Source organism: Onychomys torridus, chromosome 4 (genome assembly GCF_903995425.1).
Source record: "Onychomys torridus chromosome 4, mOncTor1.1, whole genome shotgun sequence".
NCBI lineage: Eukaryota > Metazoa > Chordata > Mammalia > Rodentia > Cricetidae > Onychomys > Onychomys torridus.
This window is the reverse complement of record NC_050446.1, coordinates 3,208,779-3,233,274: the sequence shown is the minus strand read 5'-3', so window position 1 is coordinate 3,233,274 and position 24,496 is coordinate 3,208,779. Positions and strand designations below refer to the sequence as shown.

Sequence of the window (24,496 nt, the reverse complement as noted above, 5' to 3'; positions counted from 1 at the left end):
CAGGAAGTGTTTCTGCTCTACATGGTCCACTTAAATCCTCATAACCAGCCTGCAGGTGCTGCTAGCCTGTTTTCTAGAAGAGGGAAACTGAGGGTGCTGAAAGCAGTGACCAAACCTGGGCTGATGGGTTGTGGAGTCTGGGACCTTTCTCCCAAAATACTATCTGAGAGCCATCTCTGGGCTCTGTGAGCCTTTCCATTTGCTGTGGGAAAGCTCCCTTTTCGGAGGACTGTTTGCTGAGCCAGCTCAGGACTGAGCGTGACTATGTGACATGGCAAGACTGGTGTCAGCTCAACGGGGACAGCAAAAGGCTGTGCAGCTGTGACAGGATGGGGTTAGTCCAGAGAGAGAGAGCTATTTTGGGCTCAAAGCTGTCACAAGCCTGATGTCATAATGCCCTGGCCCTTCCTCCGTGCTGGGGAGGCCACAGATGTCGTCCAGGGCTTTGCCTCAGCTATCCAGAAGTGAGGCTAATGGTAACGATCATGGATGTGCCCGGCGACCCACTTCCCATTCATCATCTGGTTTCTCCTTCTACCAACCCTCATGCTGGAGACTGAAAGACTGCAGCTCAGAGAGGCTGAGCAACTTGCCCAAAGACACAAAGCTGGTGATGGTAACTGAAACTGAGCCTATAAGGCCCTGCTCTGGGGCTGCATCTGTGAGCTCAGGCCTAGGAGGCTGTGATCAAGCCTGCCCTGCCTTGCAGGCCTTCTCCCAATTCTGAAACTCAACAGATTCTGGGCCAAGACCTGGGAATCCTCAGTCCTCAGTTCCTCAGTTTCCTCTCTGTGGTGAAGCAACAACTAGCCTGGTCTACTGGAAATAGGGAAGGGAATGTACAATGGGCTCCTTCCAGTGTGTGTGTGTGTGTGTGTGTGTGTGTGTGTATGCACTCGCCATGGTGCATACAGGACGACTTTTGTGAAATCAGTTTTCTCCTGTTCTTATATGGATTCCAGAAATCAAACTCAGGTTGTCAGGATTGAACTGCAAGTGCCTTTATCCCCTGAGCCACCTGGCTGGCCCCACCTTCTTCCATGTCTAGGCTCTGTCCCTAAGCAAGCTTGGGGGCATGGGTGTGAGGGTGTGGGGTGGCCCTATCGGTATTGCTCTGGCTACTCTTTACTAGTGAGGCAAGGTAGGCAGAGCTGGTCCCTTCCCTAGCACCTCCTAAGCACCAGGCTATGTGCTGAACACTCATGGATGGAGCCCTAGACTTCCCATCGAGCAATGTGGAGCCCCTGCCTGCACTCAGAGAAATCATCAGGCTCTGAAGGGCCCCAGATACACAGCTACAGACTGTACTCATAACTCAAACACAGGACTCCTAGACACTGTGAGAGTTAGTTTTGTCAACCTGTAGAATTTCTGGGGAAGAGAGTCTCAAGGAGGGATTGTCTAGACAAGTTGGTTTGTGGGGAGACTGTCTCGATTATGTAATTGATGAGGGCATACCCAGCCTCAAAGTGGGTGGAACCATTCCCTGGGTTTCAAAAGGGAAAAGCAAATTAAATATGAGTATGCATGCATCTTGCTCTTGATGATAGCTGGGACTAACTATATCCAGTTCCTGATAGTTGAGCTTTCCAGAACCATAGGCTGTAACGGGGATTGCCAGCTAAAACAAGCCTTCTCCCCTGGTTGCTCTTGGCAGGCATTCCATCGTAGCAGCAGAAGCGAAGCTAACACAGAGGCCTGCCCTCAGGTGCCCATCATCCCTGGCTCTCCCAGGCTCTGATCCACGTTAGCCTCTCCTTTGCCCGGGAAGCCTTGGGCCAGCCTTGCTCTGGCCTTCCAGCAAGGCAGGAGACAGTGATGCCACCTCTGTTACTCCTACACTTGTTATCCACTGAGGTGCCATCAGGAAGAAAGAGCAATAAGGAAAAACGCAACAGAGGCCTATGCCATCAGCTGAACAGGAAGGCTGGGGACTCAGGGAGGGGGCTGTGCTGAGCTGGCTAGGGAGGGCCAGGACAAAGCCCTTGCAGAGGGCAGCAGCTGGTGTCCCCTAGAGAAAGGCATTTTGGGAGGGAGATCAAGAAGGGAGGAAGCATTCACTTATATGTGCTTAGAGCCGGTTCTCAACCTTCCCAATGCTGCGACCCTTTAATACAGTTCCACAGTTGTGCCCCAACCACAAATTACTTTTGTTGCTACTTCATAACTGTAATTTTGCTACTGTTATGAATCGTAATGTAAATACTTGTGTTTTCCGATGGTCTTAGGTGACCTCTGTGAAAGGGTCTATCAAACCCCAGGGGGTTGCAACCCACAAGTGGAGAACCACTGTCTTAGGGCCAAGATATGTCACATCCATGGAATGCATAGCTTCTGGAAGCCCCCTCTTCCCATTCCACCTCTCCCGCTGCTGTTACTGTCTGCTCCTCAAGGGTGGGCAGGGTAAGTGAGGGCGGGGTAGGCAGGGAGTGGGAGAGGCGGGGACTGGCAGGGCCCCTCCCCTTGTGACTACTGGACAGTAGAACTTGTTTCTTCTCTTCGTCCATTCCCAATGGCTGCCTCACCAGGCTTGTACACAACGACGGATCTTGTTAACTAGTCTGGAGCCTGACTCAGTTTCTCCTAAGCCCTCCTGTCCCTGATGCTCTTCCTGGCACATGCCCCATTCTCATTTTGCAGGGGACAAGACAGAAGCACTTGCCCACATTTTAGCCCTGCCCTGCAAAAGACAGGTCTGACTCTCACCCAGGCTGCATGCCTCTGCTTCAGACCTGGATGTTCTGAGGTGAGCAGGCCCTTCCCACCAAGCCTCCTTTCTGATTGGCCTCCCTAGGCTCTGTGCCCAGGCTTTTTCCACTGTCCAGCCCCATTGCTTCTGCTTCCTGGATAAAGTGTGAGTGAGCTTACCTTAGACCTTCTGAGGCCACAGCTGTGCCCTGATCTTTGAGATGGCTCTCAAGAAGTCACCTTTGCAAGCCCCGTGAGTTTGGAGCAGGCAGTAAAAAGCCTAAAGCGTGTAGAAACCCACAGGAAAGGTCGGCTATGATCTTGTCTGGTACCCACGGCATGATGAGAAGACAGAAGGGAGGGAAGGGAGAAACAGGTCCACTGAAGCCCAAGCCTGAAGCCCAAGCCTGCCTCGTAAAGGTCTGGAGACCCTACCTCTCCATCCTTGTTGTTGTTTTCAAGACAGGGTTTCTCTGTGTAGCCCTGACCATCCTGGATCTCGCTCTGTAGCCCAGGCTGGCTTTAAACACAGAGATCTGCCTGCCTCTGCCTCCTGTGTGCTGGGGTTAAAGATGTGTGCACCACTGCCCTGCACCATCTTTAGCTCCACCTCACTTCAGCCCCTGGACACCAAGGCAGTTGCCTCATCTCCTCTTTGGCTCCTCCATGTTACTAACAGGGCTCAAGGTGGACCATGGTCTGACCCTTGGCCTTGGCCTCAATGCCACGTTCTTCCTCTCTATTGCCACCACATGTGTGCTCCTCACCTTTGTTCTGGGTGGTCTTGTATCTCAGCTCTCCGCACTCACCTTGACCCGGGTCTGTCCTACCCATGCTCAGGGCACTTCCTCCAGGAAGGCTTTCTGACCATGCTGTTTGGGTGCCCTGGGCTTCCTGCTACTCCCCTAATGCTGATGAGCCTTGATGCCACTCTGCCTTGTTCCACATCTGGGCTGTGAGCTGTCTGGCCAGCCAGACCAAGAGCTTCAAGGCTGAGGGGGCAGAGTAAGAAAGAGGCGCAAGAGCCCCAACCTCTTGGCAGGGGATGTGGGGTTCACACTGAGAAGGGGGACATGGATAGCAGGATTCTGAGTGGAAGGGGTGATGATTTCTGTGTCCACAGAGCCATGTGGTAGCTTTCTATGGAACAATCTGATAATTCTTCCAGACGAGACCCCAGTTTCAGCATGGAGGGGTGGGATTCTCATGTGTCCATTCATGTTTCACCCCTTCTCCTGGGAAGCCAGCCTGGCCAGCCACGGTTATGACTTCTCTTATCCTGGGATATTCTATGTGCTGTGTCTGCAAATGCCTCAAGGCAGATAGCATATCTCTTCATCTTTTAAAGATACCACCTTGTCCAGTCGAGGAAAATCTTACCAAAAAGAGGCCAGTGACAAGAAGGCCTGCCTTGCCCTCCCTTGAGCAGCAGGGTGGCCTGGGAGGGGTGCAGATGCCCATCCACTCTGATGGCTGTGCAGGCCGGTCCGATCACCACAAGCCAGACCTCCTGCCAGTGACCTACTTTTCTCTAGCGCCTCCATGTGCAGACAGATGAGAGTGTGCAGGGAGCCTGTGGGAGAGGGACAGTGTCCCAGCTAAGGGGACTCTGTGGCTGCAGAAACCCTATGTGAGCCTGTGAAGGAGCGGGAGGGTCTTTTGGCTTAGCACAATCCCCATAGGCTAATTCTGTGTCCGGAATGACCAGACCAAGGTACAATGGCTGCTGAAAAGCCTGAGGTGTGTGTCTTCAGAGCACCCCAGTTCTGTCCAGTTCTCACCGCCTGAGGGGGTCTCTTGTTGCCCTTCGCTCTTAGCATAGGCTCTGGATAGGAAGCAGAAGGTTCCATTAACCCCATTAGTGCTGGCAGAAGGAAGTAGAGAAGGAAGAGAGGCAGGGAGGGGGAGAGGGGCAGTCTTCAGAGGGAAAAGGCTTTAGGCCTGGCCTTGAAACCCAGGTGGCCCAGGGCCACATTAAGTCTGCTTTCTGGGGTTTGGCACCTGGGGAGGAGGCAGCAGGACTCCTTCCCTCCCAGTGAGGCCTGTCCTTGAGGGAGGGGCGGGGTGAGCTCCATGGCAGGAACTGGCATGTGCCCTGCCGAGAGACACCCATCCCACCCATCCTAAGGCTTGCTTCTGCCAGGTCCGGAGGGTAGTGGGTAGCTGTCGACCTTTGTGGGCTCTTCTTTCAGACTGACCTCTGATGCTGCAGAAGGCATGCGCACCTTCTCGGTCTGTCTGTCTCTCTTGCTGTCTGTGTGTCTCTTGGTATATGCATCTCTTTCATTCCTCTCTGTGTCTCTCTCTCTACCTCCCACAGCAGTACACACTGGTTGAGGGCCTGCTATGTGAAGCAACAGTAGCACAGTGGGGCATTCTCCTGTTCCCATGCCCATTCCTGGTGGAGGCCAGTCCTGCTTTATGGGTTTGTACCCTCTGCCTGGGGATCCCCTGGCAGTCTCCTCTCCGAAGTCTCCCCATCCTTGCCAGCTGCCTCCCCTGTGCACTTTAGGCCAGTCTCCCTGCTCTGGTCTCTGCTTTCCCACAGGGTCCTAGACACCACTCTGTCCCTCAAAGGGCATTGACTGATGCCAATCCTGAGCCTGGATTGTCGCTCCCAAAGTCCCCATTGTCTTCTAGGTCCCAGGGCACTTGCATCAGCTCTCCCGCCACTTCCCAGGTGTGTGGCACTGGGAAGTAAAGGGACTTTCCTGAGTCTGACTTTGCTATCTGTGAGATGGAATGACGGCCCCAGTGACTCCCAGTGTGGCATGTGGTTGACCAGAGGGGAAGTGCTGGCTCTGGGGAGAAGTCCCTGTTGGTACTTGTGGTTGTTGGTGTCATGATATCCCTGCCTCCTGTCTTTTCTCCAGACTCCTCCCTCAGCCAAGCACCACAGTCCAGACTCAGAGGATGACTTCCCCAAGCCCTTTCTCACCTCCCTCCCTTCACCCTCTACTTCTTGTGCTTCTGCAGCCCCCACTGGGACCCCTCTGCCCGAGGTCCTACCCTAGACAGAGGATCTTTCTACTGGGATCCCACACTCCTCAGCCCTGTCTTCTGCTCAGGGTTCCAAGGCCGTCCTGTCACACCCAATGGTCTTTTCCTGCTGTGCACACCTTGGCGCCTTGACTTTCAAGCTTTCCCTGGAATGTTTGTTAGGTGAAAGATCAGTGACTGAGTGACTCGGTGAGAAGTACTTGGCACTATCAAGGGTCCATCCGGACCCTTTTGATAACCCAATGCATGGAGAGATATTAAACAGCAGTTGGAGCCTCCAGAAACAGAACTTAGCCTCATCTGACAGAAATGAGGCCTTCCTTTGTGGCCACAGGAAGTTGAGTCCAACAGCAGGAGAGGCTGGAGAGGCCCTGGTGGGGAAGGCCTTCTTCAGCCTGGAGCAACTGGGGTTCACAGTAATGGTTGGGGTAGGGTGGTGCTGTCCTGTGAATTACAGACTCTACTTTGTATAGTTCAGCTGGGACAAAGATGTCCCTAGACATGGCCAAGTTAAGTACCCCTGTCACTGGGTATCATGGTGCCAATCAGTTTCCCAGCACACAGGAGGCTGCAGAGCAGAGAAAGAGGGTCATGAATTACAGGACAGGCAGAAGGAGAGGGAGAGGGAGGGAGAAGCGGAGGGAGAAGGAGAGAGAGCAATTACGCGCTAGTGTACCGTCATCTGTCCTGGGGCAGAAACACTACGGAAGGGCACTTGTGCAGGGAAGGGCAGGGTAGCACTCTGTAGCCAGGAACAGTCTAAGCCTCTCGCTGTGTATCCACCCTTGATGGGACTGCCTCATCCTTCAGTTGACCTTGGGCTCATTAAGATCAAGCAAGGGCTGAGGGCCAAGCCAACTGCCTGGTGAACAAAAGAGCCTGTATTTGGAGAAAGGACCATTAGCTGGGGCCAAGGGGCCTGTGGGGCTGAGGAACTGCTGTGGAGAGCAGGCAAGATAAGGGGCTAGAGAGCAGTAGGAGCCGTACTTGTCACAGCCTGAGTCTTCAAACAACAGCTCTACCCAATGGAGGCAGGGTGTTGAACTCCTGCCACAAGGTGAGGGGTGAGAGGTCAGGGGCCACATTCCAGGCTGGGGACCAGACAGCAGGATGGACAGGAGGCAGCCTGAAACCTCCAGCCCTATGTCCACATGCTATGCTTCAGAGGGAAGCAGGCTGTCTGGACTGTGAGTGTGTATGTGTGTGTGTGTGGGGGGGGGGGTGCTGGAAGGATAGATGGTGTTAGGAAGCTCACAGGTCCCCTTCTGTGCATGGTCAGATGAGCAGCCAAATCCAGGTCTTGTCCATCCTCTTCCCGACTAGAGACCTTCATTGGCTCCCTATAACCCTCAAGATTCATCTTTACATCTTGAACAACCCCTAAAGGTCCTTGACAACCCTGGGAAGATAACTTCCCCTACCTGCAAGGGTCACCAAGTCCAGGCCAGGCTTCGGCCAGACTGAGAGGCTGACAGCTCCAACAGCTCCTCCAATATTTCCTGCCTATCAATTCTGAGCCCAAAATGTTGCATCCTCTTCACCTGCCTTGCCCAAACTCACCAGCTCCTACTCATGTGTTCATGTCCCTTTGGTGCCCATATCCTCTAGGAAGCCTTTTCAGCCTAATGGCAGTCCCAGGGGTATGGATGGTGCCAGCCACTTCAGGAGGCAGCTGTCTGGGAGGAGGGGAGGCCTGTTAGAAGGCACGTGGTGATTGTTTCATTCTTCGGCAGTATTGTGCCTGCAACAGAAAGAGGTGACCAGGGTCACTGGTTAGAGGAAGGCAGAGACGATAAGGATTAAAATGACAGAGAGAAAATGGGCAACCAGAGTTAGGGCCCAGCCCGTCTTCCCTTCTGGCCATCAGGGCGTGTTCAGGGTAGACTGACCCTCAGCCTGGAGCTTGGGGACAGGCATTGCCAGACAGCTCACACCCCAGAGGCCGCAGCATGGGTCCAGCTGCTGTTGTTGAGGATCCTCTAGGATTTGACCCTTAGGCAGCCACAAGGATAGATAGACAGGTGTTCACAGATGGGGTAGGACCCAGGTAGGCACATCTCAGCCCACACAGGACTGTGGGTAATATCAGCCCTCACTAGATCCAGGTCCTAGACTTAGGGAACCCCAGGATCCAACAGACTCCATGTCTGAGGAGACATGCAGGACTGTGAGCTGGCGTGGCCCCTTTCATTAACCCAGATTCCATCAGATCACCTTCCTTTGGTTCATTGGTTTTCATTTGAAATGGGAGTTCTGAACTGGGCATGGTGGCTTGATAAGTGGAGGCTGGAGGACAAAGAGTCTAAGGTTTTCCTTGTTTACATAGTCTGATGCCAGCTTGGGTTGCATAATACTCTGCAGTGGTTTCAATAAGAATGGTCCCCATAGGCTTATATATTTGAATGCTTAGTCACCAGGGAGTGGAACTGTATGAAGAGATTAGAAGGACTAAAAGGTGTGGCATTGGGGGAGGTGTGGCCTTTGTGCAGGAAGTGTGTCACTCAAAAGCCCACCCCAGGTCCGGTCTGTCTACTCCTGCCTCTCCTCTGTCTCTGCCTGCAGATCAGGATATAGCTCTCAGCTACTGCTCCAGTGCCACGCCCCGCACCATGGTGATCATGGACTCACGCTCTGCAACTGTAAGCAAGCCCCCAGCTAAATGCTTCCTTTTATAAGAGTCGCCCTGGTCATGTGTCTCTTCACAGCAACAGAACAGTGACTGAGACAGACTGTCTCAGAAAGACAACTTCCCTGCACCTCCTACCCACAAAATGAGATGAAACAAGAGTTCTGCAGCTTGTTGGCTTAAAGAGCTGGTTTTAAAACCTGGAAATGAAAATCTCTGTACTGGGAGGTCAAGAGGACTGTTGAGTTCCAGGCCAGAAGTCCATAAAAAGAGCCTTATCCCTCTGTTCTTGTAGAAATGGGAAGGCAAAACCTAGAGAGACCTGGGAGTGGCCTCAGTCCTCAGGGAGAATGGTGGCTCTTCCTGTAGAACCAGGCCACCCTCTGCCGGAAGCGCAGACGTGGACAAGTGAGCATCTCTAACAAACACGGGATGACAAGAGGAGACGCTTGGCTTCCGACTGAGGAGTGGGGGATGGGGAGGAGGCATGCTCAGAAGCTGGAAGCAAAGAACAGAGCTGGGCGGCTTGGTGTGCCTTGTTGAACGCCATGTACCCTCTGCCTGAGCTCTCCACATGCTTGACGAGTTTCTATGGCCAAGGCTGCACTGGGTTTAGAATTAGAATCTTGGTTCAATTCCTGACTCTTCCATCTCCTCACTACATCCACATTGGCCAGATCCACGTCCTCTGAGACATCCTCTTCCTTCCCCCCAAAAAGGTAGTAACCCCATTTCTGAGTAATTGTAAAAAGGGACTGAATGCTTCCTCAAGATCATTTTATTTATTTATTTTTTTAATGAAATGGGTCTCTTTCTGAAGCCCTGACTGGCCTGAAATATAATGCAGGGCAGTCTGGCCTTGAACTCAGAGATCTGTCTTCCTCTGCCTGTACCACCATGCCTGCCTCAGGACTATTATTCTGCTCCCAGCTGAATAGCTTACTCAGTGTGTGACCTGAAGTAAATACCTTCACCTCCTGGCCTCAGGGACCCCATCTGTCCACAGATAGAGTGGCAGCAGGCACCTCCTCTACAGGATGCGATGTGTTGGTAAGTGTTAAAATAGCTAAGATTGGTTCAAATCCATGATTATCATTAGTTTTACCCAAATAACAGCAGCATCTGGGCTTGTTGAAAAACAAGGTAATAAATGAATGGGAGGGAAATCAGGACTCTCCCAGAAAACACCTGCTGGCTCAGACTCCACATAGTGCCTCCATTTAGTGTCCGCCCTGGCTCCCTGTGGCCCTGCTGCTTTTAGCATTTTTCTCTAACACGTGGAGGAGGAGCCATCCTGCCCTAGATGACTCTGAGTGATAAGGAGGGAACTTTAGGTTCCTTGAACCAATCTTCTCTCCAGAAAGCGTAACCAACCTGGAAGTTCGAATTGCCCTGAAGCTGATGATTCTAGGAGGGTACCTCCTGGCATTAAAACTAAATTAGACCAAGGTACCTCTGCCGTTACCACATAATTCCCCACGATTACAGAAGGCAGCCATGAATCCTGATGGCGGCTGAACTTCAGGTGACTTACTCCAAAAAACTGCAAAACTTGCAGGCTCATCTAATCGCTTCTCTGCAGTGTTGCAGGCAGGCAATTATGCTAATGGGCCTTTAAAAAAATCACCTTTCGGGTCTGGGATTGGGAGGGCTTGAAGCAGAAATGTGAGCAGTGGATACTTCTAGCAGCAGAGGCTGGGTGCCATGTCTGATTCCAAAGGGACCCTTTGTCAAGAGCGGGAGAAATCCCATTATGCTGCTAGACCAATAGTGGCTGCATTCTGGTCTCTTCAGCTCTGTACACACATTGTTGGGTCTCAGCCCTCTGAGAAGCAAGCACACAGCAAAGGCTCAGGACCTTTTTAGCCAATTCAAGCATGCAGGTGTAGTGCTCTCGGTGCCAGGCAGAGCTCTGGCCGCTGGCTGAGAGACCACCAACACTCAAGAGTGATTCTTGTGCTAGATGAACACAAGAAGTAAGCGATACTGTCTTAGGCACGGTTACCACTGCTGTGACAAAACACCATGGCCAAAGCAACCAGAGAGGAAAGGGTTCACGCGGCTCACACTTCCACAGTGCTGTTCATCACTGAAGTTGGAACAGGAACTCAAACAGGGCCGGAACCTGGAGGCAGGAGCTGATGCAGAGGCCGTGGAGGGGTGCTGCTTACTGGCCTGTTCCCCATGGCTTGCTCAGCCTGCTTTCTTATAGAACCTAGGACCACCAGCCCAGAACCATCATGGGCTGGGCCCTCCCCTAATGAAGACTATTGGGGTCCAGCCCCTCTATAGTCTTCTCCTAGACTTCCAGAAGAGACACTACCAGTGGTGGATTAATTAATCTGAGGGATTCTGGAATAAATTTATCTATATGAAACTCTTTAGTCCATTCACTTTATTCTTCTGAGTCAAAATCTCTCTACAGAGCTTCAGTTCTGTTCTCACACTCAGCTCCTCTCATTGTTCCAAGTTCCTTCCATCTTTGTTCGTTCCCTTCCTCTCTCTGCAGCCCAGTTTAAATGCACATGCAATCGCAATTCTCTGGCTCTGCCGCTTTCAGGTTGGGTGGAGCAAAACTGCTCCGTAGCTAGGAAGCCTGCGCCATAGCTGGATGCACCTGGTATGTGTAAGCCCTTTTGTTCTGAGTTAATTGTTAAAGGGAAGTCTAGAGATACCACTTGGGCTATGGAAGAAAGGCTTAAGCCTAATTTGTACAAGAAGCTAAGGTTTGTACCTAACATCCGCCTAGCCTTGGCCGTTGTCTCTGTATGGCTTATTTACCTTAATTTGGGAGACTAGCAGGTTGTCTGGATGCTTGTCTATCTGCATTTTGTCCTTGGATGCTGAGAGGTATCCCAGATAAAGTGCTTTTGTCTGGAGAAGGCCCTGGCCCTGGATACTTGCTAATGGAGATAATTACAGAAGGCAGATATCTGAGTCTAATGCTAACAACAGGAAACAAAAGCCCGGAAAAAGGAAGTCTTGCCTGTGTCACAGTTGGAAGAAGTATCCAAATACCTGAAATGTATAGGGAAACAGTGCCCAGTGACTGATCAAACACACTGTTCTAGGAATGGAAAAGCTATAATATCACATGAGAAATTCATAGCAGGAAGCGGCTAATATTCAAAAGCCAATATCACCAAGACTCCTTAAGTCTTGGCTTTATCCTCTGGAAAGGCCCTTGGCTTTTCCCATAGTCAGCTGTATTCCTACTTTATATTTCTGTGGCCCGAAGCACTCCCTCATCAACCACTAATTAGGAAAATGCTCTAGCCTTGCCTACAGCCCATCTTATAGAGACATTTTCTTTTTTTCTTTTTTGTAATTCATTTAACTTTATTTTACGTGCATTGGTATAACAGTGTCAGATCCCAGGGAACTGGAGTTACAGACAGTTGTGAGCTGCCAAGTAGGTGCTGGGAATTGAACCCAGGTCCTCTGGAAGAACAGCCAATGCTCCTAACTGCTGAGGCACCTCTCCAGCCCCTAGAGGTATTTTCTTAATTGAGGCTCTCTCCTCTCAGATGACTTCAGCTTGTGTCAAGTTGACATAAAACTGGCCAGCACAAGTACCATGCACATTTCATGTTATTATTTAAGTATTAGTTTGTTGGTTTACTTATTTATTGTGTAGCTTTGGCTGTCCTGGAACTAGCTCTGTCGACCAGGCTGGCCTTGAACTCACAGAGGTCTGCCTGCCTCTGCCTCCCGAGTGCTGGGATTGATGGTGGGTACCACCACCACCTGGCAGTAATTATTTTTTTAAGTTGTTGTTTTACTGCCTCCCTTCTCCTAAGGAGCCGACCCCACTTTCTTCTTGGAGTAAAAGCGAAGCCATGGCCATGGCCCCTCTGATTCCCAGCCTATCATCTCTTTCTGACATGGCCCCTCTGATTCCCTGCCTATCATCTCTTTCTGACATGGCCTCCAGTTTCTGCTTCTGTCTTAGGTTAATCCACTTTCTCCTTTTTTATTTTATTTATTTCTACTTAAATTTCTATTTACTTTATGTGTATGAGGGTTTTGTCTGCATGTATGTCTGTGCACCATGTGCATTCCTAGTGCCCCAGGAGGCCAGAAGAGGGCATCAGATTCTCTGGGACTAGAGTTCCAGATCATTGCGAGCCACCATGTGTATGAGAGCTGGGAACTGAACCCGGGTCCTCTGGAGGAGAGTCAGTGCTCTTAACCACTGAGCCATCTCTCCGGCCTCACTGTATTTCTCGAGGCAGGGTCAGTCACTGAACCTGAAACTCACCAATTGGCAATACTGAATGGCCAGTGAGTTAGTTGAGTTCCAGGGACCCCTGGAACTGCCCTCTAGGAGCAGCACTAGCTGTGCTTGGCCTTTTTGTGGCTCCAGACTCAATTCAGTCTTCAACTTGCCCAGAAATCAGTTTACCATCGGGCCATTTCCCCAGCCTCAGAAGAGGGCTTAGGACAATCCCTCCCTCAAAGTTTTCCCTTCAGTGGCCATCTGCATCAGATCTTTCATCTCTGGCTGAACTCTCCTGGGCTGTCTGTCTGTCTGTCCTTACTTCCTGTTCCCTTCCTGGACTATCCCCAGGATAGTCTCTTGTCTTTCTCTTTAAGTCTACCTTCCTCCTCCCAATTACACGTCCCTTGTCCAGGATCATCCCAACCAATGCCCGCCCCCTAAAGTCCAAGCTTCAGGGTGTGGCATTCGGGGCCCTAGGAAGCCAGCCTTCCCTCATGCTGCCTGCCCAGAGGTGCTAACTGTTGTTCCTGAGAATACCAGGCTGTAGCATGCTTTTGCACAGCTGTCTCTTCATTGCCTGGTTGTATCTTCTTCCTGCTTTAAGAGGTCGCCTCCTTGGAAACCACTCTCCTACTCAGGCTAACACTAGGCCCACAGCCCCCTCCTCGGTCTTAATAGTCACTGGCTCAGGCCTAATAGGAGGGATTCACTTATGGGGAGGCTCCCTGGGGCTCTGCTGACACCATGGCCTGCTACTTTTCCTAGCACTGCCCAGAGGCCCAGACCATCAACTCAGAGTCCATAGACAACAGAGAAAAGCTTCAGAAGCAGAACCAGAGCTCTGGAGCCTGGCAACAGTCCCACAGGCTGCAGCTCTCCAAGCGGGCCCACCCTCCATCCCTTCTCCATGCCCAGCAGCTCACACCAGTGTGTAATTCTCAAGCCCCTCCTCCCCTCTGCTTCTCTTCCCTTTCCTGCCTGGAGTCTTGCTCTGGAAGTCCTGTGAGCCTGGATGTGCATCCCAGGACGCTTTGGTCCTTGGGTTTGTTTGTCTATTGTTGAGACAGGTCTATCCTGGAATTCCCTGTGTGATTCAGGATGACCTTGATCTCCTGATTTTCCTGCCTCCACCTCCCAAGTGCTGGGATTACAGGTGTGCACTACCATGCCCACTTTATGATGCTGGGCATGGAGCACCTGGCTTCATGCTTTGGCAAACACTCCATGCCAAGCCCTATCTCCCAGCTTTTGCCTCTCATTTCCACTGTCAAGGAAGGGTCTGGCTCCCTCCAGATGAGCCTGTTATTGGTTATTTTATATTGTAACACAGTATACAGAAAGAGGGCAATGTGGCACAGTGGTACAAAGACTTAGAATGGCATAGGCATGGCCTTGAATGTTGGCTCAGCTGTTTTCGTGCTGTGTGATCTTGTGCAATTTGCACATACTCCCTGAGCTTCCATTTCCTTCTATGTCAAAAAGAAATATAGAGTACAATCTAGACTTCTTCAGAGTTAGTTGTGAGAATGACATGTGAGAACACACATCACCTACCAAGGGATTCAAACTTGTTCTCTGCATCCATAGAGAGGAATGAAGGACCTATTTGGTAACAAACAGTGTCCTGTCATGAGAACCTGTTGGTGGAGGTATGCAGGTAGATCTGGGTTCATCCTTCAGCAAACATTCACTGAGCACATACTACATGCTAGGGCCCTTGCTGAGGATGAGAGGTGATGCAATGGTGAACACCAGGGGTGGCCCCTGTACTCAGGGACCCCCAATACCTGGTGATCACACAGTGAAGGTGCAGTCACCAACTGCCATCAGCACTGTGAAGGAAAACCCCTAGGTCAAGTGTCTAGTGAACACGAGGGGAGGCTGCTCTTGGGAAGTGACATCAAATGGCCCCTGGGAGACACTAGCCAGGCCAGGAGGTGAAAGGACAGAAGAGGCCAGGTGTGAGGAAGGACTGTTGTGGACTCTGGAGTGGCTGGCAGCAAAGAGGGAAAGGACAGTGGCAGAGAATGAGGTGGAGGCTTCAATCCTCCAGCTCCCTGGCTAGCCCCGAGGTGTGCTTCTGCTCAGAACCAGTGAACTCCCTGGTAGGTTTTTATCAGACACACAAATAGGACACAAAGCCTATGTAAGCTTTTCAGCAGAGGTGGGAAGGATGTGATTGGATCTGTGATCTGCCAGTCATGCAAGAGGTACCAGTGGGTGGGATCCACAGGGAGAAAGCCACAGAGGCAGGGAAGTAGCCCGATGCTCAGAGAAGCCTGGGCCAAGGACTACAGTGCCTGCTGGGCTGGAGATGCATGTGAGAGTCACTGGTGTAAGGAAGGGTAGCAGGTAAAGCCCTGGGCTCCTACACTTGAAGAACATTAAGGGCGATCAGATTCTGAGAGTCTTATCTTTCAACTGGCCAGGGAGTGCAATGAAGCAACCCAGAAAAACTAGGAAACTGGGAGGTGAAACAGAAGGAGAATTGTCCATAGAATTACATATTGCCAGGGGTCGGGGAGATGAAGGCACAGGAGCATCCTTCAGTGTTGCCAAAAAGGAGGCCACGGATGGTCTTCTAGACAGCCATTAAGAAAAATGATAGGGGCTGGGGATGTGGCTCTGTTGGAAGAATGCTGGCTTAACATACACAAAACCCTGGGTTGATCCTCAGCATGTCCCACAAAGTCATGCATACACACAAAACAGAAAAGCAAGCAGGGTAGGCACACTTGTAATAGGGCGGGCTATGATTGGACAGGTCCAGATTGAGATCCTGGGATGCATGTGAGAACAGATTGGAGGAGAAAAGGGTGGTTATGGGGAGATTCCCAGCCCGGGAAAGAGGTGCAGGTAGGAGGGACCAGAAACTCAAGGTTACCCTTAGTTGTACAGCAAGTTTGGGGCTAGACTGGGCTACATGAGACCCTGCCCCAAAAAGACCATGGCAGACTATAAGTTGGGTGGGATTGCTGCCTCACACGGCCCATTTGCATGAGACAAAGGACCATCAGTGACTAATGTTTATGTCACCTGGGTGATGGGATTTAAATCAAAGAGACTGGTTTATTAGCTTAGAAAATCTCTCATCAGAACGCTTGAAGTGCACAGGGCTGTTCTTTTCCAGGAACCAACCAGCCCTCTCAACTTTATGCTTTTGTTTGCATGGAGAACATGTAACCCGGCTGATTCATCTTCTAGAGTCTGGACCATAAGCAAGTCCCAATCCTGCATGCTGCCTCGGCGGAAGCTGCTGACAAGAGGACATATGTAGATTTTGCATATCCAAGTGCAGATGATGCATCTGGTAAATCATTTCAGACATGTCCCCCGGGGAAGGTGCCGCAGGCTCTGTCGCCCCTACAGATGGAAGCTGGCAAGGAAAAGACAGGTCCAGATTGAGATCCTGGGATGCATGTGAGAACAGATTGGAGGAGAACAGGGTGGTTATGGGGAGATAAAGAGGGTCTGCAGAGTTGGCATGCTGTGCAGCTCATCACCTGGGAAGGCACATACTGGCATGAGGAATGAAGCCAGGATGCTAGAGCATGCTCTTGACACTCGGCTCCTGAGCCAGCCTCCAGGTCCTTCTGTTCAGGACTGGTTCACACCCTTGTTGTTGCTTAAGCAGCCTTCTACTTCCACCCTCCTGTGCAAACGTCTTCCTCTTAGCCAATATTCACTAACTGCTTGACCTAAGAACAGGGCCATGCATTTGATTCCTGTGATTTCATAGACTCATCCTGATCTCTCCCTGTGACAATCTTTGCCACACCCTGGTTGTGCAGACCCTGACAGTGAGACTCCAATGAATGAAATGGCACCTTAGAACACACAGCTAGTAAGTAGTGTGGTGGGTATTGTGTTCCCTAAAATATTGTGTGTTCCCTGAAATAAACATATCTGGGGTCAGAGAACAGACAGCCACTAGAACAGAGCCAGAGATGGTGGCTAGAAAATGGGAAGAGTAAGCCATAACAGAAGTTGGGCGGTGGTGGTACACACCTTTAATCCCAGCACTTGGGAGACAGAGCTAGCCAGATCTCTTGAGTTCAAGGCCTCTTTAGAAACAGCTAAGCATGGTGACCCATGCCTTTAACCCCAGGGAGTGGGGGCAGAAAGAAAAAGGTATATAAGGTGTGAGGACCAGGAACTGAGGAGAAAAAAGCATGTAGTGAGTAAAGCATTCGGCTGGTTAAGCATTCAGGCTTTCGAGCACAGTTCAGCCGAGAGCCATTGGGATGAGGATTCAGAAGCTTGCAGCCTGAGGAAACAGAATCACCTGAGGAACTAGCAAGGTGAGATAGCTGTGGCTTGTTCTGCTTCTCTGATCTTCCAGCATTCACCCCAATAACTGGCCTCGGGTTTGATTTTATTAATAAGACTCTTTAAGATTCATACTACAAGTAGTTCCACCTGAATGCAGCTCTCTCTGACCTCAAAGTTCATGTTACCCTCCAGGACATTCCTGAAGACCAAGCAGTCCCCTGGGTGGTGGGTTGTCTTCCTTCTCAGAGTGTGGCATGGCCCCTCATGATTTTTGAGTATTTGGAGTCATTCAGCTCTTATATTCATAAACCTTCCTAATTGAGTCCCTGTGCAGAGGGTGGGCCTGCAGTGTTGGCAGAAAGGTGATGTGGGTATTCATCTATAATCTTTGTACTAAGGAGGCTGAGGCAGGAGGATTGCAACTTAGAAACCAGAATGACCTAAATAGCAAGACCTTGTCAAAAAAAAAAAAAAAAAAAAAAAAAACCAGTCTGCTTCAGGAGACAATCTCAACCTAGATACCACTGTCCATCTTGTGATGACACAGACAGTGAGGGACATAAACAGGTGTCTCAAGAATGGATATGAAACCCCCATACACACTCAGGGTCTCCCACGCCAGGATTGTAGCACACAAGCACTGAAGCAGAGATGGAGCAGTGTGCTGGGAGAACACGCTGCCCATGCAAACCCACAAGAGCAGCAGGAAGCTGAGGGCCTGGAGACCTAGCTTGCAGGGTGGGCCAACATGGGGGAGTCCAGAGGCTGCATCTAGGCTTCAGAGGAGATGGACTAGGAAGCTGTTAGTGTTCTTTAGGTATTGTGAGTGCTTCACCACAAGTCAGGCTGTGTTCCTACATCAGCACCTAGACATGATGACATCACTAAAAGGGGGAAGGTATCCTTTGGCGCACAACTGGCTTTTAAAGGAACTCCCATCAGGCTTCCTTTGTGTCTTAAAAAAAAAAAAAAAAGAAAGAAAAAAGGAGTTTGGGAGCGCTAGAGGAGTAGCTCAGTGCTTGTCTAGCATTTAAAAGGGCCCTGGGTTCAATTCCCCAGGACAGCACACACACACACACACACACACACACACACACACACACACACAGAGAGAGAGAGACAGAGACAGAGACAGAGACAGAGAGACATAGAGACAGAGACAGAGAGACAGACACAGGGACAGAGAGACAGACACAGTGAGGGACAGAGAGACAGACAGAGAGACAGAGAGAGACTTATGCACCACTCCAGGAGCCTCTTCCTACCGCCCATTGAATCACCCTCTGCCTCCCTGGGATAAACACTTGGCCGAAAGGTGCATTTATCAAGACTCTGCATGCTCTCTGCTTTTCCATCTGTGCATACCTGTGTGATACATGGGTATTTGGTTTTTCGTGTTTAAAGAGTCCAAATGAACGGTATTATGTACTTTGTTCCTCTGAATTTGCTCTGTCTCCCTTTCTGGGAGATTTGCAGACTCCCTCTGGCTAGTCCTCTTCCCTGCAGTAGAGAATTTCTGAGATCACACACCACAGTGTGTCTATGTTCTTCTGCATATGGCCATAGGCAGCCTTGCTGCAGAGAAGAAGACATTGACTAGGTGTGTCCCCAAAGGATGGCCGCATAGCTGGGTGCTTTTCAGTGCCTCTCAGCTGTTTTCCAGAGTGGCATGAGTGTTCTCCACACTGCCTCTGTCCACTCTGGGGGTCAACCTGACAGGAGAACGTGGCGCTCCACTGGGACTCTTGTGTTTCCCTGGTCATAGGAAGGCGCCCTTTGGATTTCTTTAGTGGACATTTTCTTCCCTTCTGACACTTGTCTGATCATACATGCTTTGGGTTCTCTTTGTAGTCATCAAGGATGTCCTTGAACTTCTGATCCTCCTGCCTCCACGTCCCATTTAGCTGGGATTACAGGTTTTTGCCACCACATCTGGTTTATGTGGTGCTGGGGATCAAACCAAGGCTTCCTGAATGCCAGGCCAGCACTCTCCCAGTCTCTTCTGATGGGGGGCCTCTGTACATTGTGCATTTGACTTCATTCTCTTCTTTTGACAAACATGGGCATTATATTTTAATTCCTCTTTCCCTTGATGTTCTGTGGGTCTTCAAGAAATCCTGCCCTCTGACAGGTTTGTCTGCTTCTTTTGACTCAGAGTCTCACCGTTAGGCTAGGCTCATGGCCTGGAACTATGTAACCCACGCTGGCCTTAAACTCACTACAGTCCTCCTGCCTCAGCCTTCCAAGTGCTGGGCTTAGATGTGAGCCACCATGGCCAGTTTATTTTCATATTTGATTCTTCAGTATACCTGAAACTTGCAAATGGTGTGAGGGAGAAATTCCATTTTTTTTCTAATGTGGACATCCAATTGCTCTAGCTCCATTTATAGAAGTCTCTTCTTTCTCTGCTGACCTCAAGCACCACTTCGGCCAAGCATTGTTTCCATACATGTGAGAGCCTATTTTTGCACTTCTATTCTAATCATCCAGCCTATTGATTTACCCATTCCCTAACACCACGAGCACCTCTTTAGACTTCTCCCACAGCTTCCTGAGTGCAAATCCCTGTCCGAGTCTTTGCATCTTCCTGGAAGGAACATGTAGTGGTCTTGCTTTTACACAGGGTTTCTCGAATACTGTCTTGGGGCTCTAAAAACTCCCCTTTTCAAGAAGAGATAGATCCAGAAGTGAGGTGGCTTGCCAAGGCCACACCACTGAAAAGTGTCAGGCTTAGGTGTCCTCCAGCTCTCAAAGCTGCCTGGTCCATCCAGGGCACATCACTGGCCCGAATCTGACACTGACCAAGAAACTTCAGATGGCAGCGTCCTTTGTTGGGGCTCAGACTCCACATCGAAATATCTCTTCCTAACAAGAACTGAGGACTCTCAGTAAGGTAGACATTCTATGCCCCGTCATCTGAGGCACATGAGCGTGAAAGAAGCCGGGCCAGGTTCCAGGTCAGTTTCAAGAGCCCTCTTGGGGCGTGCACTTGGGCCCAAGGCACAGTTTCAGAGGACTCAGGCTTCCCCCTGGAATTACAGGCGTCCTCCCGCCCTCCCGCCTCGGGAGGCAGGAATGCGCAGGATCAGCTTTCAGCAGAGCCACGGCTGCTTTTCCGGGGAGCTCCCCGGACAGGCCCTTCCCCAACGGCCGAATTAACTGGTTCTGTCTGTCCGACTAGGAGAGCAGCTCCCGCTAAAAATAGCGCCCTGTCCAGGGCGGCTTGCTCCCGCCCGGGTCCGCGCCACCTCCGTGGGAGTCCCGAGCCGGGACGGCACGAAGAGCCCCGGGGGAGCCCCGGTACGCCAGGGCTCGACCCCCGAGGCCCAGGCCGCGTGCGCAGCGCTGGCGCCACAAGTGCCGCGGAGGGTGGAAGGGCCGACTCCGGCCGGGATGGGCGCTGGGCGCTCGGCCTCCCGAGCGCTCGCCTGGGCCTCCCTGCCGCTGCTGGGGCCTCCCGCGGGCGCGCTCTGCGGGGACACGCTCTGCAGCCGAGGTAAGGCCGGGCGCGCGCCACCGCGGGCCTCCGCCTCCTCTCCTCCAGGCCACTCGCAGTCCCCCGGGGCCAGGCGGGGCGGACCCAGGCATCCTCCGGTTTCGGGCACAGGAGCCAGGCAAACTCTGTCAACTCACCTGTCATCAGATCGGAAAAGCGTTTCGCCCCCTCTGGTCTCAGTGTTTCTATCGCGGAAAATGGGGCGATGCGATGGCAGGCCAAGGAAGTGCGGGGACATCGAGCCCGCCGGATTGGGGGTGCTACGGAGTTTTCATGTGGATGGGCGTGCTGCGATGCCTTCCCAGAGATATCATAACCGCCGTCCCTTTCTCAGCCTCTGGAGACTGGTGCTGGACGAATGTGAAAGTTTAGGGGGCCAGCGCGAGGGGGACGATGCTTTCAGGAGGAGGTAGTTAGAGGGTGACAGAGGAGTAAGGAAAGAGAAGCTTTGGTCATCTCTCTGTCCCTGGTCTACAGCTAGGGAGGCGGGAAAGGACCTAAAAGGGCGGGCTGAGGCCGTGCGTGAGCTGGACCGGGCTGAGCAGGGCCAGAGGAGAGGCGTGTGGCCCAGCCTGGACCCCGGCCAAGCCGGGCGGGGGCGAGCGCTGGCAGCCCTGCCCAGTCCGGCCCGGCGGGGGGTGGAGATGTGGGGTCGATTGACCCAACAGGTGCGCCCCCGCCCCTCCCCGTCCGCCCCCGCTGGGGCCGGTGGGCGGGCGGAGCTGCGGCTGCCCGGCCTGCGATTGGCAGGGAAGGGCAGGCCGGGTGGCCCCGGAGCCGAGAGCCGCGGCGCCGCGGGAGGCGCGGAGCCGGCCGGAGCTCGCTCCAGCCCGGCCCGCTCCGCTCGGCCCAGCCGGCCCCACGGAAACTTTCCGACCGCCGAACTGGCAGCCCAGAACCCTACGACCCGGAGTCTTGGTGACTACGAGACCCTGGCCCTGGGCTGCTCCGACTTCGCTGCCCTTGGGATGGCAGTGCCCAGAGGCCAGGCCAGCACATAGAGGTAATTAAGGGCTGAAGAGCGCGGGTCAAGTTGAGGGGACCGTAACACCTGCAGGGAGTGGGGACTCCTTGAGGACCCTGGGGCCCTTGATACCTCTATAGGGCTACAGGACTGAGGAGTGCGCCTCAGCTTCGCTTTATCTACTTCTCATTTCTGCTCTCCTGCAGGACCTCTGAGTCTTGTTGGACCCTTTAAACTTTGCTGTTTTCTGCCTCTACCCCTGACCACGGCGGGGCGCAGGGCTGACACTTCCTCTGGAAAGGAGAGCACAGGTGGCCTGCGATCTACAAGAGTTGGGGTACAGGGTTCTCCAGTCTACCAATTCTACAAGCTTCCACTGACCTTCAAACTTCAGACCCCGTCACACGCACACTGTCCCTCCCATGTGCCCCACTAAGTTTGGGGAGTTTGTATTCATTGCTAGCTGGTGCTGTTACTAAGGTCGCCGGTGGGCAGAGTCTTTTTCTTTCCTTGGCCTGCTTCCAACACCACCCTCCACTAACAGAACACACCTTGAACTGCATATAGCATGGGGAGACAGACCCAAGCCATCACATTCCCAGGTTTCAGTCTGGTGAGGATTGCAAGCTTTTCTGGGTTTGGTCCTTCAGAGCTTTTTGTGATGCTTGTGTCTGGCTTTATCCCACCTCCTTCAGCAGCTGAAGTCTCAGGAGGGGAGTGTGCCTTGGTTTTAACTGTCAATGGGTCACCACTGATGTCATAAGAAACATCATTCCTCCTTAGTGTTAACTCCATTCTATTTTCTTGACCTAAAGACTGTGTGCTCAGAATTAACCAGACCTAACACCCAGCTCTAGAATCTAGAGAACGTGGTTCAAATCTCAGCTCACTGTGTGCCCTTGGGTAGTCTCCCTAACCACCCTGAGCTTAAAGAGTCCACCTGTCAAAAAGATCTAGTGGGCTCACAGGGTCGGAGAAGCTGGCCTCCTGGAACTTGAAGATCTTGGTGTCTGAAGGACCCATTTGCTTCAGGTTCCCTCCTCAGGAACAACCAGGCCTTTGAGAAATGTGCACACATAAGGACAGATGACTGTAGTCCCAGGTTGCAAATGGTCGCACCGTTGCCTTCTCTGCTGTAGACGTGTCAGAAAGCTAGGCCTTTGAAAGTAGAGGTGAGCACTGTAAATACTGAGAGGCAGTGAAGGACCAACTAGCATGCAAGAGAGAGAGCCAAAGGACCTGATCCCAGCCTTTGCTGCACAACCCTTCAGGGGTTCAGGTATTCACTGTGGTCCCCTGGTCCTGGCTTTCTGTGCCTTCCCTTAGGCACTCAAGGCAGAGGACTGAGTTTGGCAGTGGCTACAGCACCATTATTGTTTATTATGTACCACACCCTGTGTTGGGAACATTACACACATGTCTTTGCATTCTTAAGATCACCGTGCGAGGCTGAGTCTGGGTCTGTCATGAGGAAGGGACTCACCAAAGGTCATTCACTCAGTGATGGGGCTGGGCTGTACCCCAAACCCAGCAACATAAAGTCTATGCTTCTAATTGTTACCTTTGACCTGTTTGAGTGCCCACACGGGGTACCTGTTGAAATGCAAATTCCTCATCTTTACTTCTGACCTAGAGACCTTTTCTGCCACGACTGTCCAGGCCCTTTGCACAGCTTAGCTTAAGAACCATCACCGCTAGGTACTCCGAGGAAGAGAATGTGGGTGGTGGTGGAAATTGGGGGATAGAAGGCAGGCCAGAGGGGCAAAGGAATCCAGGGAAGCTTTCCAAGTGTCATGCACTAGGGCAGACCTTTGATCTCAGCATTCTGGAAGGGTTGGCACACCACACAGAGACCCCTGTGTCAGTTGTTAAGTTACAGAGGTGGGGGCACTGGAGAAGTGAGTGTGATCTCCCCCTTTCTCCTCATTCCAGTGTAGGTGCCTTGGACCTTCCCAGCTATGAGGCTCTGTGCCCGAGCCTCTGAGGAGGGCATGGGTAGGTCTGTTCCTTGTTAAATCAATCCTCCCTGGAGGACGTCTCTGGGAACTCGTGTCTTCCGAGGGCTGGGCTGGCTATAGTAGGGGACATGCTCACACCGAGCTGTCCAGCGGCACATTTCTGCCCTCTCAGCTCCATGGCAGACAGTGCCTTGTTCTGCCTTCCAACCCTTTGATCCCTCTGAAGGCTCAGGGTTATTAAAATGCATTTTATAGATGCGGTCCCTGGAGTCCAGGAAAAGGAAGTGAACATCTAAAGCCCAAATGTGTTTCTATGGGAAGAGTGAGTAGAAAGTGGTAGTGCCAGGACTTGAACTCATGTCCCTTGATGATACACACAGGCCTTCTTTACACTATGCCTTCTCATGGTTTTCCTGCTCACCCAGTGGTGGCTTTGATGATAGAGATTTTGTCCAGATGATGGAGGGCCTGGGCTCTTAGGCAAGTGTTCCAGATGTGAAGGGAAGAGGGGCCGGGGCTGTCCAGCTACATGGCTGAACTCTTTTCCAGCCCTGACCTCCCTAGCATCTCTGAGGACGAGTACTGGTCAGGGCCCAGATGAAGTTGCTGACTTCAGAGTGCAACAGACTTTTGCACACAGAACACTGCAAGATGGTGGCGGGGCAAGTAACTGGGGTTCCTGCAGTGGAGCCAAAGGAAGCTTGGGGCTCTGGGACTGACCCAGCCAGAGTCTCCGCAGGCTTGAGCACTCTGGTTTCCCTCTCAGGTTACCACCTCTCTCTCCCTTCGGCCTTCCCTACTTTTGCCTCTCAACTTGTGCCCTTGCCCAGTGCTCTGACCTCTTCTAGGAGCAGCCATCCCAGCCAGGCTCCTCCCACCGTGCCTTGTGCCTGGGGTGCCCCGCAGCCAGGCTTCCTGAAGCAGCCTTGTTAGCTTTGGCTCCCCTGGCTCTGTGGTCAGTCTTGCTCTAGTGCCTGCACCGCGCATCCCGGCCTAATCCCGGCTATGGTGGGTGCTTGGCTTTGACGTTCCTTCCTTCTCACTTCCTTCTGCTCTTTAGGCTTCCAGCATCGCAGTCTGTTCCTGCGGCTTCCAGAAGGTCCTTCTCTCTCTGTCACTGTTTGACTGTCCAGCAGGTTATCTCCTAAGTATGAGCCTCCCCTGCTTGGTACTGGCTAACTTCTGTATCCCAGGCTGGGTGTAGACCCTCTGTGTAGCTGAGGCTTGAACTCCTGATTTTCCTGCCTCCACTTCCCAAGTGCTGGGATTC

At 52.0% G+C, this 24,496-nt stretch overlaps 1 protein-coding gene across 9 annotated transcripts in view; it reads left to right on the top strand.

Annotated features, from left to right (window-relative positions):
• Nucleotides 1-24,496, top strand: part of LOC118582622 (DAB2 interacting protein) — a 179,765-nt gene that overhangs the window by 4,980 nt on the left and 150,289 nt on the right. For 4 of the 9 annotated variants that reach the window (XM_036185636.1, XM_036185631.1, XM_036185632.1 and 1 more), the window contains exon 2: nucleotides 8,251-8,327. The exons of 2 other annotated variants lie outside the window; for them this stretch is intronic. In XM_036185636.1, coding sequence (XP_036041529.1) covers nucleotides 8,251-8,327 — 77 coding nt within the window. Of the gene's footprint in view, nucleotides 1-8,250; nucleotides 8,328-9,174; nucleotides 9,365-19,910; nucleotides 20,305-21,084; nucleotides 21,308-24,496 lie in introns of those variants that run through there. 3 more of the 9 variants (XM_036185638.1, XM_036185635.1, XM_036185641.1) reach the window with 3 other exon arrangements.